The 19138-nt window shown below is 38.9% G+C and overlaps 2 protein-coding genes across 5 annotated transcripts; both read right to left on the bottom strand.

Annotated features, from left to right (window-relative positions):
- Positions 1-470: 470 nt before the first annotated feature.
- Positions 471-2161, bottom strand: LOC149827561 (glycosyltransferase BC10-like). The gene has a single exon (XM_090019494.1). It carries the CDS (start codon positions 2048-2050, stop codon positions 932-934), a length of 1119 nt encoding a protein of 372 aa, XP_089875620.1. The 5' UTR covers positions 2051-2161; the 3' UTR covers positions 471-931.
- Positions 2162-2599: 438 nt separating this feature from the next.
- LOC149827562 (protein IQ-DOMAIN 5-like) lies at positions 2600-18933 on the bottom strand. 4 transcript variants are annotated; one of them, XM_090019492.1, is made up of 9 exons: positions 18641-18933; positions 18496-18547; positions 18252-18317; positions 12636-12741; positions 8323-8559; positions 6400-6627; positions 6113-6226; positions 3460-3940; positions 2600-3105 (listed from the first exon to the last, which is right to left on the bottom strand). In XM_090019492.1, the coding sequence occupies exons 4-9, from the start codon at positions 12705-12707 to the stop codon at positions 2990-2992; spliced, it is 1248 nt and encodes a 415-aa protein (XP_089875618.1). In that variant the 5' UTR covers positions 12708-12741; positions 18252-18317; positions 18496-18547; positions 18641-18933; the 3' UTR covers positions 2600-2989. The 4 variants fall into 4 exon arrangements, with proteins under 4 accessions (XP_089875618.1, XP_089875616.1, XP_089875619.1 ...); XM_090019490.1 differs by having other exon boundaries at positions 12630-12741; positions 18641-18930; XM_090019493.1 differs by having other exon boundaries at positions 18496-18566; positions 18641-18871.
- Positions 18934-19138: the final 205 nt, after the last annotated feature.

A 19138-nucleotide genomic window follows, 5' to 3' on the forward strand; every position in this document is an offset into this window, starting at 1 on the left:
CAAACTTGGAGCAGCAATTTATTTAGGACTCGGGCGATCCAGCCTAGATTTGCATTATTTACTCATACTTAGTAAACGCCTGGTCACCACCGAGGTGGTATCCCATGTGGTAAGCGGGGTCCTCTGACAAGCTGAAGCCCAGGTTCGAATCTTTCTGCCACATGGGGCTTAAGAGATATCTGGTAGGTGTCTGCCTAACCCCAGCTTGCCTTTCAAAAAAAGTAAAACTGGTCAATGAACGTACAAAGGAATGGCTCCTGTGTGGATTTCCTGCCTTCCCTTTCCTTCTTCGTTTGTCTTCCACAATGACTAGAGCGAGACGCCAGAAATGGATTCTGGGGAGATCATGATCAGCATCGTTGCATATAGCATTCCTGTCAATGAACGTCCTTACAGTTTGGCACAATCAAATCCAATAGGGTTACTGAGATAAATCTCAACCAAAGAGACAAAAAGGAAACAAATTAATACAACACCTGTTTCTACTCTTCCTCTGGTAAATCCCCAACATGTTCAGCAAAAGGAAACAAGTATTTTATAGCATTATACAACATAGATTTACATAGAAGTGAGCCACTCACTCAACACACACATTGATAGTATCAATATTAGCAAAACAGACGTAGAGTGGGAGTAATCGTTCCTTCCCTACCAAGCAAGCAAGTGCAGACGCACAGAAGAGGAGGAGACGAGGAGGATGAGGAGGAGGGTAAAGGTAGAGGTGGGTTGGATAGAACCAAGTGAACATACATCTATCCACAATCTAAATCCTGCATAACAACCAAAAAAGAAAGAAGGAACAGAAAAAAAACGTAAAAGGGGCATCACACAACAATCCGTCCGCGATGACGACGAAATGCAGTCAGCCAGTCTACCAGAATTCCTTATCGTGGGAATCACCACTACCACCAATTGACCCATCCACTTGAATTCAGGATTGATGGGTTATGAAAGAGAGAAGTTTGTTCCCATCATCATCATCCTGTGGCTCATCCCGGAAGATGAAAGGATCCGCGAGCTTGAGCAGCGGGTGGAGGCAATCAGGGGAGAACTTGCGGGCGAAGAAGTAGGGGAAGCCGGAGTTGGAGGCGCGGAGCCGCCGGATGAGGAAGGGCCGGATCTCGTCGACGCGGTAGGTGTGGGGGTGTCCGTCCGTGCTGCCCGTCCAATTGACGCGGGTGAGGGTGAAGGGTCGGTATCCGGAGGGGTCCTCCATACTGAGTAGCGTGGGGAAGTAGTGCTCCTCCGGGTAGCATGAGTCCACCCTCAGGCAAGACAACCGGAACTTGCGCCAGAGCCGCCGGTCCTTGATCACCAGCAGCGCGTGCTCCCTCGACAGGATGAAGAATTGCGAGCCCACCCTGAAGCTCGAGAAGGGCACCTCCGGCAGCATCACGTCGGCCCCCCTCGCATTGTACCTCGCCCACAGTCCAGGCTCGTTGTCCAGGATCTCGATGAAGCTCTGGTACCGATTGGTAGGTGAGGAGAAGAGGGAGTGGTAGATGAAGCGGAAGGAATGGAGGGGGATGCAGTACTGGGAGACGAGGGCGAAGAACGCGTTGGATTCATCGTCGACGAGGGCGGTGGCGAGGAGGCGGCGGGCGGCAGAGATGAGCGTCGGTGAGGAGCGGTCCGTCCGCTTCGCCGGAATGAATCGGCCCTGGAAGACGCCGCCGGGAGGGTTGAGAGGGCGGGAAGGGTCGGCGTGGACGTAGATGTTGTAGAGCTGCTGGTTCCCCTGGAAGAAGAGCTCCCACAGAGGGGCGAAATGCAGGTCGGAGTTGGTGAGGAAGAGGAAGGCGATCTTCGGCTGGGTCTCCCCCGTGAGCTGCTGCCGCCGGCGGTGGGTCCCGGCCGATGCTGATGCGGACGAGGCCGTCACGGCCGTGGCGCGCTGGAAGAGGGCGAGGTCCTCGAGCTCGTCCGGCAGCGTGATGACGATCGGAGGCGGTTTGGTGGGGAGCACCCGCTGGGCGACCACCAGGAAGACGACGGGCACTGACAGCAGCAGTGCGAAGGAGAGCACGAACGGGTAAGACAGCATGGTCATTGCCCGATTACTGCTCAGTTTGAGGGGCCCTTCCTCTTCCTCTCCCAACACTTTCTGATAGAGGACTGGTGTGGTGGGTGTTTTTGTGATGGCAAAACTCTCTCTCTCTCCTCTTCTTTTCAGCCTATCGCCCTGTTTAGAACAATCAAATTAGAGATGCAGAGGGCAGTTCCAGCAACACATACGGTAGATTAACAAACGTAAGCTGGTGCGAATTTTTATGTCTAGTGATGACACCGCCATTTATGGCCATAGACCTCTCTTTGTTTTTGTTTAAACTTTAAATGTACCCCTCCAATAATACCCACCACCTCATCCTTCACTTAAAAACAGTCTTCCCGTATTTTTTTAAGTCATCTTTCTATATATTCCGGCGTGTCCCGTGTCCCGTGTCCGATATGATCGGAAAAGTTGGGTCTCTTTTCAAAAGAGACCCCATTAGACAGGGTATCTGATTCAATCCATCACCTGCAAATGTAAGCTATATCTGCTTCAGAGATGCAAAGGACGTGTAGATTTTATACAATTAATTGATATCGATAGAGGGGCTTGGAAGGAAACCGTACGATTCATAAACATCAATACCAAAACCAAAAGGAGAGTTAAATGTATCGCAACATGATCAAATCATTCATTCACCTCCCCCTTCCCTCACCACATAGATTTACAACAGTCAAGAATGGACTCGATCTTTTATTGACAGCGCAAACAATGCCTCTGAAGACTGAATTGCTTGATGAAGCTCACACACCCTCCGGTTCAGAAGAGGCCGTATGTACACTAGGTTACAACTTACAAACACAAGCAGAAGCAAGCAGAACTACTCGACCCGGTCCTGCAGCAAACTTTAGAACTGAACTTTCATAACTGTAACTGAAAAACTCGAGAGTAATCACACGACTATGGTTCTGATATCCAAATCAACCGAGTCCTCGCGATTCAAACCGTCTCTCTCTCACTAGTCTTTGTCCGATCGCCAGCCATCTTTTGCGAGTTCGTTTTCCGGTTGGCTGCCACCCTGTTAGGAGGAATAGTAGCCTTTCGAGCTCCAACACCTGTATAATGGAGAAGAGAAAGAAATGTCTGGGTCAGTACTTGGAGAAAGAAGAGAAACGTTGATTTTGTCAGCACTTCAATAATCATTCTTCCACATTGATAGATTCACAGCTTTTAAATAAAGAAACGTTTAGTTGTGAATGCCCCCAGATGGGTGCAACCACTACATAAGACACCAAGGCCTTTTGTACGTAGGAACCTGAGTCTCTTGTACATAAGATGATTTTTTGCACTCTAAACATGCAGCCAAAGATGGTTTCTGATGCAAGGAAACTCTTCACGTCTTGAGTCTTGACATGATATCGAGGATGGGGAAATGCCAACCTAAATTGGATGATATCTCAGCTACTCACCAGTGTTTGGAAGGGATAACCGCTTCTTTGCACTAACATCTGCCTGTTTAGGTCGTTCTCTAGGATTGCTCATGGAACGGACACCCGGTTCATGGCCAGAATCAGCTTCTCCAATTGGTTCCTCCGGAGAAAGGTTGGACCTTAACTTCCCTTTTAGCAGGTTTGTTACAGCAGGTGTGGCAGCAGACTTGCCAGATGAAGATCCACTTCCATCAGCTTGAGAAGGATGTGCTTTCTGGTTAGAATTACTGGTCAGAAGGCCAGGTCTCTTGGCAGCGATCTTGAATGGAGGCATAGCATTATCTGATATAGCAGCAGGCCCATTTTCTCGAACCATCACACCATCTCTAAGATTTGTGTCCATGAAGCGGTTTTCCCAAGGGCGAACAGCCATCCAGCGTTCTAACCAGTTCCAGCCCCAGTTGTTTTTATCTGGCTCAAAACCAGCAGGCATTGCAACTTGCCTTGATCCTGCTTGCCACTGTAGAACAATCACACAGTTGGCATGAGCACCTATGCAAGCTCAGTATGGCAAACTAGAAGGTTCTACAAATATGGAAAGCGATCATGAAATAGACCGGTATTAAAATGTGTGCAAAGGATCTCAAGCCTCCAGCACAGAACTCCTATTTTGGATCCCAATACATCTGAATAGGTCTTAGTTTACATAAATGTGAAGCATAATGAATGACAAACTACAAGCTGTTTAAGCATTGTGTTTGGATCCAAGGATAGAAGCATGCACCAAAATCAAGGAAACTACATCACAGCACCTACTAGAAATATAGCTCCAGATCAGCAATCATAAGAGAGCTGTTTAACCATGGTATTTTACAACCAGAAACATACAAAACAATATCACAGTGGCACTTGTTTGGAATTTACAACTAGAAATATAACCCCTAGTCAAGGAGATGTTTTCAAGAAAAAATCATCCCCACACCGACTTTGAGAAAAGGTGAAAAAAACCTCCATTTATCAATTTGAGTACTGAACCAGTATCACCACAGTGACCACACCGTGTCCAAATATATTTCATCTATAAATAAAGCAAAATACAAAGTTTAAACTTTATCTGTTCTTCAGCAAAAGGAAGAAAAAAGAAAAATCAGATTGAGCAGGTAAGTGTACAGAAGATAAAGAAGGTATTGAATACCACATGAAAAAAGTTGATAACCAAGGCCATAGAACCAGAATTCATCAGGGGCATATCAAACTGGTTTAACCCTGTTCCTGTCCCAGCTTTAACACTACCAGCCACACGGATGGTGGCCCTAGAGCCAATAATTTTTAAGAGGTAATCCCTATCCCATAACAAGATGAAAGTTTGCAATTATTTTAGGAAAAAATGAATTTTGAATGTAGTAAGCACAAAATGAGAAGAAAAAAAACAAGTTCTTGAAGATAAAATTTGACCATTTTCTTGTGTTGTCAAGAAGGCTGATAGGAATTTGTAAAAGCAAAGTCAAAGCCCAATCATTTTCAAATAAGAACATGCCCTGAATAATAGAATGCAATATTAAGCATTTACACAAATGCATAACCAAAAGAAAGGAAAAAGTATAGCGTCACTGCATCAGGGCAACATGGCAAGTTTGCTTACATAATCTTCAACAGCTGATACAAAATAATGAAGGAAAAAAAAACTGTTGAGCCCTTTTACTACCTATGTCACATAGGTGCAGATACGGGTGCGGATGCAGTGATGCGGCACTTTAAAAAAATTTAGGTGCGGGGAGGGTATATATATATAGGGAAACAAAAACCTCCCCAATGGAAAACCCTCCCAAAGCTCTCCAATGGCTGTTTTATTGGTTTTTTGGCGTGTTTTTTCAAAATTCCGACCGTACAGATGTGATCTATATGCTTGTTTTTATAGAAATCAGTTCTTGGAGCATTTGATTCCGATGCATAGATAGGTTTTTATAAGTTTCAAAAACAATTGCGTACAATTTTCATAAATTTTCGAGGCTCCAAATACCATTTTTGCTATCCAAAATTCATGGTCCAAGTATCGATTTATAGTAAATCAATCAAGATGAACACATCTGTACGGTCAGAATTTTGAAAAAAACACCAAAACATTTCCATTGGGGAGGTTTGGGAGGATTTCCATTGGAGAGGTTTTCATTCCCCTATATATATTAACAGATTTAAGTTAACACTAGGTGTATGTGTGTGCATTTATGTATTTATATATATAATATAAATAAAACTGGACTTGGTTAGGGTTAACTGAATCTACTTTTGGACGGAAATGAATCTCAGTGTGGTTGACTTCACCTGACACAAAGGAAGTCGTGTCCAAGCATCGCACCAGCATGGGTGTGGGTGCGATGCGGGTCTGTGTTATATAGTTTACTACTATTTGTAATCTGACTACTTTCACCAATTTCATTTGATCATTGATTTTAAATTATTTATTCTAAAAATAAATAAATCACAAAATCAAGCTGACACCATGCATTTGGGTAAGGCTAGATGATGACTATTGTCGATTATGATGAAATAATCAAAATAGTTATATTAACCTCTCATGTAAACTTTCTGAAATTCATGGTATCAACAGTTGCCACCAGTCTGACTTAAACACCAAGCATCAATCAAATGCAACAACAAGAGCTCTTTCAAATAATCATCCATAGCTACTTACTTGATGAGTCAGAGCATATGCCATGGCTCTCTCTCTTTTGGCAGCAGCCTCCTGTCTCTTTAATAACTTGGCTTGAATCTCTTCAACAGATCCAACACTATCACACCAACCTTCCTGAATTGGCATTCAAATAGTAATCGAGGAATCATTATCAAAGGGCTTTTCACACTTACTGAAGCAAATGGCATCATTTGAATTTGACATTTAAGTTGCGGATTTAAATAAATGCAGCCACAAGTTGATTCACTTACATATTTAGCCAATCAGAAGAACCATGATCTCATTACCTCTATTTCGCGAACTCGAACATCTTGAGCAATTTGTTCCTGACATTGTTGTTGCACCAACTGATTCTCCAATGCCATTCGAACACGTCTTGCTCTGACACGAGCTTGTACTCTAACTAAAGCTTGCATAGCTCGGAGAGTTATCGCAGCTTGCTTTCTCACAGCGTGGCCTCTAACAAGAGCTTGAAGTCTTACCAGTCCTTTTAATGCTCGAAGTGCACGCCTAGCCTGTAAAGAACCCTAGCACTGTTATCAAAGTAATTTGCAAACACAAACACCAGATTTCATAAAAATCCATATTGCAAAAAATAATAGTAAGCATTTAATGTTTGAAACATCCTTAGTTTCCCCTTCAAGCAAAGCAATTAATGGTGCAGATGCCATAAATGTTACTTTCCTTGTGTAAACCTCAACCAAAAGAAATTAGAATAACAAGATTTCTCTGTCAGGTGTGTTAGAAAATATCTTGTCATATCATTGGCAATAATATCACTATAAAATCTGAAAAGTCTCATAAGATAACCATAGAAGGCAACCGATAATTATCACACAGTTACACATACTTTCAGGTAAAATATATAGAATTTACAATTTTTTCATTATTTTTAACTGTCTGATAAGTTTTTGCCAGCTCAGTTACATGCTGGCATGATCTTTTGGGGTAAAATGTGGGTAAGGTAAAATTAGGCATTATTTATTTTTACCTGAAGTGTACAATACATGTACAACAAAACATCCCCTTCGTGAGTAATTCATGACCACCCTTTGTGTTTTGGATTACAATGTCTATCAGCCACCATAAACCTAGTTTTGGGTTTCTACCACAGAACAAAGCTGGGATTTGTTGAAATAGTCCATCAACCAAAAGAAATTAGAATAACAAGATTTCTCTGTCAGGTGTGTTAGAAAATATCTTGTCATATCATTGGCAATAATATCACTATAAAATCTGAAAAGTCTCATAAGATAACCATAGAAGGCAACCGATAATTATCACACAGTTACACATACTTTCAGGTAAAATATATAGAATTTACAATTTTTTCATTATTTTTAACTGTCTGATAAGTTTTTGCCAGCTCAGTTACATGCTGGCATGATCTTTTGGGGTAAAATGTGGGTAAGGTAAAATTAGGCATTATTTATTTTTACCTGAAGTGTACAATACATGTACAACAAAACATCCCCTTCGTGAGTAATTCATGACCACCCTTTGTGTTTTGGATTACAATGTCTATCAGCCACCATAAACCTAGTTTTGGGTTTCTACCACAGAACAAAGCTGGGATTTGTTGAAATAGTCCATCAACCAAAAGAAATTAGAATAACAAGATTTCTCTGTCAGGTGTGTTAGAAAATATCTTGTCATATCATTGGCAATAATATCACTATAAAATCTGAAAAGTCTCATAAGATAACCATAGAAGGCAACCGATAATTATCACACAGTTACACATACTTTCAGGTAAAATATATAGAATTTACAATTTTTTCATTATTTTTAACTGTCTGATAAGTTTTTGCCAGCTCAGTTACATGCTGCCATGATCTTTTGGGGTAAAATGTGGGTAAGGTAAAATTAGGCATTATTTATTTTTACCTGAAGTGTACAATACATGTACAACAAAACATCCCCTTCGTGAGTAATTCATGACCACCCTTTGTGTTTTGGATTACAATGTCTATCAGCCACCATAAACCTAGTTTTGGGTTTCTACCACAGAACAAAGCTGGGATTTGTTGAAATAGTCCATTACCTGAATTACAGCAGGCTCCTAAAATTGTAAAACATTTCAAATCATGAAAAGCACCAGGCAAAAGACAGTCTTTGAGTGCCTTCAAACCAAAAAAGGCAAGTCTTTGACAAGCTTGGCTCATGTAAATCTATTGTCTTGACAGTTGATAAAGGGAATTAAATTGTACCAGAAATGCTCGAAAAGCTGTCTGAATGCATATAGCAGCTTGTTCCTCTCTCGCTTTTTGTTTTAATTCATCAGTAGGAGGTGCATCATGTGATCCAGTAGAGGTATTCAAGCTAGACTGAATACTGAGTTCAGTGGTCTGTGGAACAATATCATCAGGATTCTCTTCCTTTGTACCAGTCCTACTAATTTCAGCTAAATGCTTCTTACGGTTCCCAAAGATTGACCGAGACGATGCCTGTGACAGTTTTATAACAAAAAATCAGCAGGAAAAGCATATCAAGAAAATGATGGATTTCATACAAGAGTTACTCAATGCAGTAGACAAAAAGTGGATCATTATTCAGGCATATTGAACATCACAAAGGCCAGGAGCACGAATATGTTTTACTAAAAGAATGACCAGATTCAACACAGAAAAGTTTGATTGATATGCAGTCCATGCTATGCTAGAGTCTATATGCGAGAAAATTTGGTCTACCAGACTGCCATTCAAACTACAGATTCAAACCTATTAATAAATTTTTTGAGTCATTCAATTGAAGAAAGCATATCTACTCTGTCACTTTAGAGATCATGAGAACATGAGTGTCTACAAAGTCAATGAGAACGAGAGATGCACAAAAGCCATCTTTGGCTCACTGGATCCCCGGAATAACTACAAATAGGAGGCACAATTGACATTGTGGTGGTTCATGTGCTGCAGCTAAAATTCAAGCACGAGTTGACAATTATAGCCTTCAACAATAATAGAACAAGAACAATAGCAGCAAGTAGTGACTTAGCAAAGAAAAGGAGTATGCCTAGGAGTAGATATATCAAGACTCAACACATTTTGGGGAGTCAACAATGGTGAACAGGGGGAATCAAATTCATGTACAGAACACATGTTCTCTTCCCAACCATCAACAACTCTTCCCATGGTTACCACAATTTCCATTATGGAAGGTGACTTGACACACAATCAACATAATCCTACATATAGTTTGAAAACCCAGTGACTTGACTTGGTCTTGACACCTAGTAGCTCAGCCAGGTTTTGTTAACTCTTATTTTATATATACAAATAACAGAAATATATTATGAAGATGAAAATTTTATGTACAATGAGAAAAATGTCTATGATATCAATTTATCAAGTACCACAAATTAGTTAATTGCTAATATGCATAAACTATCCAATTCCACAATCAATCATCATGAAATGAGAACTTAGTTGTAAACTTATGACATTGAAGTAGTAAACAAGGTTTTGAATGGAAACACAACATCAATGATCTAAAATAGTAAATAATAGCAATTAGAGAAGCTAGTGTTTTGCATCTGAATGAAAGCCTAACATGAGAATAAGTTCATGTATAAATAAAACAAGTGAAACTGCATCTTTATCATCGCAACTCCTATAAAGTCGAGGTCAACCAATTGGTTGACTTGGGGAAGGGTGGGGCACTGAGTTGACTTGAATAAGTCACTGGGTCAACCCACCAGGGTTTTAAACTCCATATATGGACTTGTCTTTGCTACAACTGGTAGAAGCATACCATCTTGTATAAAGTCAAAGCTTCAGGCACTATTTACTCAATAAGTACTTGTAGATATGTTTAACAAGATCTTTCATACTAAGAAACATGCCTGGAATCTAGTTGATTTGATGTGAAATTGTATTTTTTCTTAATGAAATTTTGGTGCATTGTGGGCCATTGATTTTTGGGTTTCTTTACAAACCTATACAAACATCAAAGTCCCTTGATTTAGTACATGTGCTCTACTAAAAACACTCCACTGTTAATATATATATATATATATATATATATATATATATATATATATATATATATATATATATATAAAATTGTATACATATATATTTATACTCTTGTAATTTGTCATAACCCATAAGGGTATTTTAGTCTTTTGTCCTGTGTAATTAGAACAGTCCACTAGGGACTATTTTGTATTTTCTTCTTTTTATTTTTCCTTTTTCTTTTATTATTTTGACCAAGGGTATTTTGGTCTCTAGACGTAGAGTCGTTGGGGAGCTCCAAACGGCTCCATGGGAGCCCCCCTTGGTCCTCTTTGGTGTATAAATAAGGGCCATTGCCCCCTCTCAAATGTAATGCTTTTTAGCATCCCATCAATACATTGTTTATTTATTTTTTATGTTTTTGTTTGTGTGAACATTGTATCTTGCCCATTAGTGGCTTCTTGTGTGGTTGTGCACACTCTATAGCCTTTTGTGGCATCTCTCTTGTGCACTTTGATTTCATTACATCCACAGGTCACTTTAGCACTATCAATGGTAAAACCACACACACACACACACATTATATATATATATATATATATATATATATATATATATATATATATATATATATATATATATAGGTCATAATGCTTAAGCTGCTAACCTGTCATAACCGATTCAAAGTAATAGTTGCAGGTGACATTTTGTAAATCCGATCCTATAGATGTGATCTCTATAATCTATTTGATGGAAAACATATATGTGATTAGGAAATTTGTATGTTTAGACAGGTTTCTCCAGATACCTGAAAATAGACAACTCTATTTCATTGAATTTTATGATAAAAAATCAGTTTTTTTTTGTTGAAGTAATTTGCTTTTTGTGAACAAGCAAAACAAAAAAAAGTAGCAATAGCTTCAGATTAAACAAAAAATACCTGCAACTGTCACTTTTTGAACCAGTTAGGAACTTAAGCAGTCTCTCTCTCTCTCTCTCTCTCTCTCTCTCTCTCTCTCTCTCTCTCTCTCTCTCTCTCTCACACACACACACACACACACAATGATCCTCCCCTATCATCCTGGGATGCCTGGATGCCAAGCAATGGCATCACTTGCAACCATAATCTTGGTGATAATGCCCTTACTGTCCCAAAAGTCTCTTTAGCTACCGATGGTGTAAACCAGAGTTACCGGAAGCGCCTAGGCAAAAGGGGAAGAGCGAAACGTCGCGCTTTCGAAGTGTGAGGGGAAGCGTCTCCCTTTTTTGGGAAGCGCACTTCCCTTTTATGGGAAACGCGCTTCCCATTTATGGGAAGCGCGCTTCCCCCACGTTTCCCCCACACTTCCCCCTCGCTTCCCCATTTCTTTCATTTTTTTCGCTTCCCCTTCGCTTCCGGTTCGCTTCCTAGGTCGCTTCCGAGACGGTTCGGAATTTTCTTCTAAGTGGTCCCACGCTTCCCTGCTTCCTAAATTTTTGAAAGTGCCTCGCTTCCCGCTCCCGCTTCCCGTATCGCTTCCCGCTCCCGCTTCCTCGACTGGTAACTCTGGCGTAAACCAATATAATGATGCAAAGGCAAAAATACACATGGCACATGAATAATTCCAATGATTTCCAGTAGTGACTAGTGATATATTACAGGCTTCACCTAGGTCTCCATTTTCCTCCATAATCCAAATCCAGAAAGCATAAGGTTGTGGTCTTAAGCATAGTCACAAATATCGGCATCGACTTTATTTCGGCGAGGCTATTTCTAGCGATATTATAGGTTAGGTGATAAATCTCGGAAAAATCTCGGGGCTTAAAAAGAATAAAAATTATATAAAAATAACAAAAAAAAGTAAAAAAATATCATGTTTAGATAATAAAATACATATATAATAAAAGAAATAAGTGAAAATGAAAAATAAAGAAGAAAAACACATTTAAGATGTAGAAAATAAATAAAAACAGTAACAATAATTGATAATATCATGATATTATCAAATTGGTGATATTTTCAAAACATCACGATATTTTACCTATAATATTGTTTTCTGAAAATACAGCAATAATATCGTGATATCTTGAAAATATTGCCGATATCTGTGACTATGGTCTTAAGTACAGTATACAAGGTGTTTAAAAAGCAGATCTTGCAAGCACATCCTTATTAGATAATTTAGTGAATAATGAGAAGATTTGTGAGCACATCCTTCTTAGATTATTTATGTTTAATCCTCCTATTTTGACATATTTTTCTTCTCAAAATAATCCTATCATACTTGCTCTGTTTTAGTATTCTTGCATAACAAGGAAAAAGAAAGAATGAGAAAGAGAGAACACCAGGAAGATCATTTGTGTTAAAGTGAGCTGAAGTCATATATTCAAACTTTAAATAATGGACTCAAGCAAATTATAGCTATCTAAAACAGTAAGATGGAAAAAAGTATTCTTCTATTGCATTTCTCAAAGTGGGACATAAATTGTTTACCACTATAACAAAGAAATTGGCAGCAGCAAACAATTTTAAATTGAATGAAAAGAAAAGGAAAACACAAAACTCCTATAGTGGTTTCACCCACACCCACATTCTTCTCCAGATGTGACTTTTCTTTCTTCAAGCCAACCAGCGCCTTAAACCACTTGCCAGAAACACCCATTATGCTGATCACTTTGATAATGTTGTTTTGGGTCCTGCAGACAAAACTTATGTGTCATCAGCATCATGTAGATTCAACGCATACTTCAGTGGAAGTGAAAGAAAGACAGGGAAAAGAGAACAAAGATAAGAAAAAAGGGGGTAAAAATTTATGATAAAATATTTAAAAAAAATTTGAACACTAAGAAGTGAAGATTGTCATGGAATTATCATGAAAAAAAGCAGCATCCATATAGGCCGATGAATAACTTGTTTTGAAAAAAATCCTACAATAGGTTATGCAACATATCTATAGAAATCATCATCAAGAAGATTGCAAAAGCAGTATATGCAACATAAACATAAACATAAACATAAACACAGTGACCTACTTTAATATCTAACTCAGCTTGGCTACATCAGTCAACCAATATGAATTACAAGCTGCAAGAACACATCATCTGTTTAAACTTTACACAAGCTTCGGTAAGTAACAATGTACATGCACACACGGTTGAGAGAATACTTGGGCATGTGCACATCATGTCAGCATAATAAAGTCATGAGATGTATGACATAATCTAAATAACAGCACAGATTCATAAATAGCAGATTATCTAGGATGATGGAACCAATTATCAAATTCAATGTACAAAGATCCACTTAAACCAATGTTATGAACATTGTATCGTATCGCACAAACTATTGTAGTATCAGGCTCAGAAGCAACATGATGCAGAAACCATATTGTTTAAAAATGATCATCGGGTTGCATCGACCCGTATGATACGATACAAGTCTATATTGTACAATATGACCCACATTGTACGAGTACGCCCGGACTCAGTCTAGCCAAGCTCAAAATCAGATGTCTGAGTTTGGCTTGAACTCTGCATGGCTCAGATAAGCTCATTATGCACTGATTGTTCAACCTTGTAGAAGACTTCCACCTTATGAAAAGTCAAAGCAGTTGACTTTTCAACTATCCATGATTCCATCATAACTTTTTCTTATTGCGATATTTTACCACCGTTTGGATATAAAAAATCAGCCTGTTTCTTTAAATATTCTGGAACCAATATAATCCATATGGTGAAGACAGTTGAAATTTGCCAAGTAGTGACCTTTCCATCTACAAGCTCTTCTAGGTGAAGTTTGAGAGTAGTAACTTCAAAATCGTTTTGACTTCCTTGTGGATAGTCAAAGGTCCAAGTACCAAAGCTCATTTCAATTATAACCTCCACTTCAGCACAGTCATTATCTCTAGAATCTCTCTTATTCAAAGTTGTATAAGAATTCAATATAGCTAAGCCCAGCCAAGCTCAAATGCTGCTGTTTGAGCCGGCTTCAGCTCGAGCCTAATACTGGTACCAATACCAAGCCAACCTTGAAGAGACTGGGATTCGTTCAGGTCAGTTCATGCTTGACTTCCACAGTTTCACTCTATCCATTATAACTTTGATCCTGTTGCAAGCTTCAACGTCCATGTAACTAACAAAAAGCTACCCTTGTTTCTTTCAACATCCTGGTACCAACATGATCCATCTGTAGAGAAACAACCTGATGGACTAATAAATGAACCCATCCATAGAACCAATTATAGCATGACATATACAAATACTGCCAGATTATGTTATCCCACAATGGACGGGGTGCCAATTTCAGAAACAAGTACTGTATCTTGATCATGTTAAGCCAAGTAAAGCTAGACACTGTTTACTTATATTTTTCAAATGCTTGTGGACATTACGAAGAAGTGCCCAGTTGTCCATAGATATTTGACACTTGCATGAAGAATTTTTTTTAGCATAGCAAAGCATTGAACACCAAATAAAATATTCATAGACCTTGAAACGTGTTGGAGCCTCCATGAAGTAAGTTTTGTGAAATGTCTAAGCCATGTTGGTATTGGCATCCATGACAACACATGACATGCATTGGTATGAATGCTGGTAGGAGCATCTAGATAATACAGCTGCCAGATAATGTGGACTGGTCTTAATGTAAAATTTGAGTCGCAACCACTTATACCGGTCTTAATGTAAAATTTGACAAGAATGGTGTGTCCTGTGTACTTTTCTCCATGTCCTTATGACATAGGCGGCCAAGTTCACCAAGGTTGAGAAAGAAGCCCAGCCTGTGTTCTCTAGTGACTACCAAAGAAAGCTCCTAGACAATCATATGTAGTATCATTTCAACATGAATCTCACATAACGTCTTGTTCCCCTTGCATTTAGACCAAGTAACGAACTCATGAACCTCTACTTTTGACAAACACCTTATGCGATTATGAAGAATTTTATGTATCTTTTCATGGCATCTAGGTATCAACCTTGCTAGTAAATCCTAAGATGGAGATGGGGAAATAATGACAAGTTTCCTACTTAACAATAAGGACAAGTAAAACCAAAAAGGCTCATTATTCAAACTAGGAAATATTTAATGGAGGACTTGTGGATTAGCTGCCTAACACCCAATTGACCAAAAGAATTAGAAGAAAAAGGTTCAGCTTGAACTTTTTGGATTTTTTTATGCCTCAAAGCTTCAACAATGTCTAGGCATTTAATCTTTTGGGGATCTCCATTCCTTTGAATGTGTTTCCAATCACTTGGACTCTTCGTTGCTAAGCAAGCATTGAATTGAATGCTTAGGGCAAGTTACACCCTAATATTGCAATCTTTTGCAATATTGGGTCATATTACGTTATTAGCCCACCATTCTCAAAGTTGGCATGTTTGGATACCTTTCTGGAGGTGTTATCATATGCACAAAATGCAAGTTTTTTCTTATGTAGAAATATTTAGGTAAAGCCTCAATATTTGGAACCAAAAAATAAAGTCTTGAAAATAGGCAATTATTTGTTCCCCTTTTTGTCTCTCTTCATTGAAATAGGGAGATAATTACCCATTCCTAAAAATAGAAAACTATTTATTTTCCCATTTTCTTGTTAAAAAAATCTACTTTCCCATTTTCTCTCTGTATTTTCAAAAACACCATGTAATAATAATATAATAATAATAATAAATTCAATATCTTCGTGTTAAGAACTACAAATTTAAAAGTTTTATTGTACATATATTTTAGTCCAGTGACACCCAAAATGTACCTTTATACGATGTCTTGTCAGATGTCACACTAAAGGCTCTGAAGTGGCCTCCAGGATGTGATTTATTGTTTTAAAAGTGACTCCCTTAATTTCTTAATGCCAATCTTGGTTAGTTGTCCAATCAACGCAATTATCTGAGAATATTTCCTATTCTGATTACTTTAGGGCAAAACAGCAATTGTTGCTTAGCAGTTATAGGGAAACTAAAAGAAAATGAAATGGAGTGACAAGAAACAAGAATCCTGATTTAGAAACATGACAAAAATGGAAACCATCATCATCATCATGCCTCATCCCATACGCGAATTGGCTAAACGAGGCCCATTCTTTCATTCACTAGCCTAGGGTTCCCCATGTTCGTTAATATCACCTCTTTTTTCTTCTCGTCCATGTGTTCCCAGTTCCACCCACCATTTTCTATTTCTCCATTAATTTCTACCTAACTATAACCCACTCCTCTTCATTCATGTAATGTCTCATTGTCCCCATGCAAGTCTATATTGCCCCCCCCCCCCCCAAACCCAAACAAGTTTTTTGAGTTCCATTACGATTATATCCTTCATTACTCCATATATCTAGCTTAGCATATGCATTTCAGCTCCTGTGTAGCCAATATTTCTTGATTCTCTAATACATAGCACTTTGTATCATTGCAACATAGTTTGCCACATGTGGAATGGGTATGAGCATGGAGCATAGCATTATCTACAATTGGTTTGATATGAGATATTTCAAAAACTAGGGTATGACTATACAGATGCATGTCCAAGTCTCTGTGTGAATATCACAAAAATATTACTAACAGTTCATGGATCGTAATTTGAAATTTGGAAAATAAAAACATGAATATTTACATAAACAATTATTGATTTTATCAATCTCACCTAAAATTATAGCTTACTACGTTTATATTTGTACGTACATGCATCTCACTTTAAGCTATATCCTTATGTGCCCCTCTACATAGCTTTTCTTATTTTTTCTCTTAATAGTATCCATTTGATGACAGTCTATACTCATGAATATATCTGCTTTTTTTCATGAATGACAATGCACCATATCTAACAGAATACATGTCCAAGAGAGGCATTCCTTACCCATTTCTTGTAAATAAAAGCTAAGATAACATTTAAGAAAACAAAGAAAGAAATGAGAGTAAGAGAAGAAATAAATATGGAAAGTAAAATTGAACAAAGGGAAAACAAGTTTGATTATGACAAAAAATACACAACGGATAAGAAATTAAGACTAAATGTAAGACATCACAATTTAATCAAACAAGAAAAGGAACGTGCCCATTGTGATAGAATTCTAGAGAGAGAGAGAGAGAGAGCAATTCTTTGGATATGGATACCACAACTTTATAATGAAAGAGTAGAATCTCTGGCTTATGCATTTTCAAGTAGTTCAGATTGTATGAACGCATTTATTATCTTTTATTTAGAACAAATGATGTTTTGCATCTGCAATCTGGACCAAATTTTCATTCTCTTAATTATTTAATTTTGTATCCACTTTTATCCTTCTCATAAGTATATTTAATGTTTAAATCCCTTGGTCCAAGGCACATCCCATGGTAATAAGCCATGACAAATGCATCTGTGCCATCTAATCTACATGATAATGCACAAATAAGTGGGACAAGTGCATCCTATTTTTAACGTTGCATTTGTCGATTCCACTTATCCCCCATCCGCCGTCTCAATCTCTTCACTAATGCCTTCACAAGATGGATCGAAACCTTTCATGGACTGTCCCTGTTAATGAAGAACAGATGCGCACAAGACAAGAAGAGACAAGGTGTTTCTCACTGCTAAGCTGGATGTTAAGCATTTTTACACATCTTGATAGCCTCTAACATCCCGTTAATGGAACTTCTCACTAACCCCACGATACATTCATTCGTAGAAAAACCTTACAATTTAAAAGTAACATAACATGAAAAATCCTAATTTTGAGAATCGACATCACAAAGACTTGAGTTGGGCGACTTGGGAAACAAATCTAAGAGCATGGATTACACAATAAAAAGATGTCTTAGAGAAAACGGATACAGTCCCATGGCAATTTTATACTTGGGACTGTTCAGGAGGGTGTTTCGATTGGCTGGACAAACGCCGCCCAGACATCCCTGAGTCACGCCCCGCACCCCATCATTAAAAACACGCTCTGCGAGACGCATTTTGTGCAAACGGCCATGAAGAAGGGGCACCAGCCATGGCTACGTGTAATGCGAAAATGGTACCACTAGTTACAAAGAAAAGAGTTTGAGATTTATGCAAGCGATATCTACCTATGAAGAAATAAACATAACAACAAACGAGTAAAGGACACAAATTGTACAGGAAGTTGCCATCCAACTCGTTTACAATCGGTGTGAAAACCAAAAGGGAGAAAAAAAAAGGAAGAGAAAAAGAACATGAAAACTGGAAAAAAAAAGGAAAAAGGATTCGTGTATACCTCGGATCATGGCACAACCAACGGTTCGATTTTACGCCAATCTACAGCATCCCGCCCTCCTCGATCCTACATCCGGAGTGGTTGGCAGAGAGACGGCATTCATGGCAAAACATAAAGGCGAACCCCGAGTAGAAGATACCAAATTGGGGAAACCCCGAAGAAAAGTTTCGAAATTTAATCAGACGAATGAGAAATTTCCGGACATCCCCAATGAGAACGGAGAACAAAAAAAAAAAACACTCACCGAAATAAGGGCAGAAAAGCACACCAGTCACCACAATGTAGCATCCGCAGATCTGCATAAACGCAAGATCCCTAGAAGATTTATAAAGTAAAAAATACCAACAAATGGGGATCGAAGCAAAGAAAGAGGGAGGAATTGACCATACCAGAAAGAGAGAGAGAAAGAAGAGGGACGAGCGGCTCCAAGCTGTCGAGAGGGGAGAGGGAAACGAACGAACGAACGAACTGTAAACGGCGACAGAAACAGAAGGGATAACGTGTGAAGCAGATTGGTGAAAGAGAAGACGCCGAAATTTAGAGTTAGGGACGATGAGGAAAGGGATTAACAACCGAATAAGAGAAGGAAAAAAAAAGAGTGAGGAGAAGAAATGTGCTTCAGGATGGGGTACCAGGTTGTCCTCTTAATCAATCATTCTCTCTGTAAAATGCATTTTTTGGTGGGTATTGATTGACTGTAGATAACATAACGGGGGTGGTTATGTGCGATTGTCACGGACTCACGGGAGGCGACAAAAGCAAACAAAAATACCGCACGCCTTCAAGAATCGGTATCCGGGTTTGGCTCTCTCTCTCTCTCTAACGGATACTTTTGTGGGGGAGTAATGTTTGGTACCGTCGTGGGTAAGGAACTCTCTTATAAAAAA

This window comes from Nuphar pumila, chromosome 10 (genome assembly GCF_984573655.1).
Source record: "Nuphar pumila chromosome 10, dmNupPumi1.hap1.1, whole genome shotgun sequence".
NCBI lineage: Eukaryota > Viridiplantae > Streptophyta > Magnoliopsida > Nymphaeales > Nymphaeaceae > Nuphar > Nuphar pumila.

Excerpts from the sequence above, each read along its gene's own strand:
- LOC149827561 (XM_090019494.1), bottom strand. The coding sequence starts at position 2,050 with ATGACCATGCTGTCTTACCCGTTCGTGCTCTCCTTCGCACTGCTGCTG.
- LOC149827562 (XM_090019490.1), bottom strand. The coding sequence starts at position 12,707 with ATGGGTGTTTCTGGCAAGTGGTTTAAGGCGCTGGTTGGCTTGAAGAAA. Across the intron at positions 8,560-12,629 it reads ATCTGGAGAAGAATGTGGGT|GCATCGTCTCGGTCAATCTT; the intron begins GTGGGTGAAACC and ends AAACTGTCACAG. Across the intron at positions 6,227-6,399 it reads TTCGAGTTCGCGAAATAGAG|GAAGGTTGGTGTGATAGTGT; the intron begins GTAATGAGATCA and ends ATGCCAATTCAG.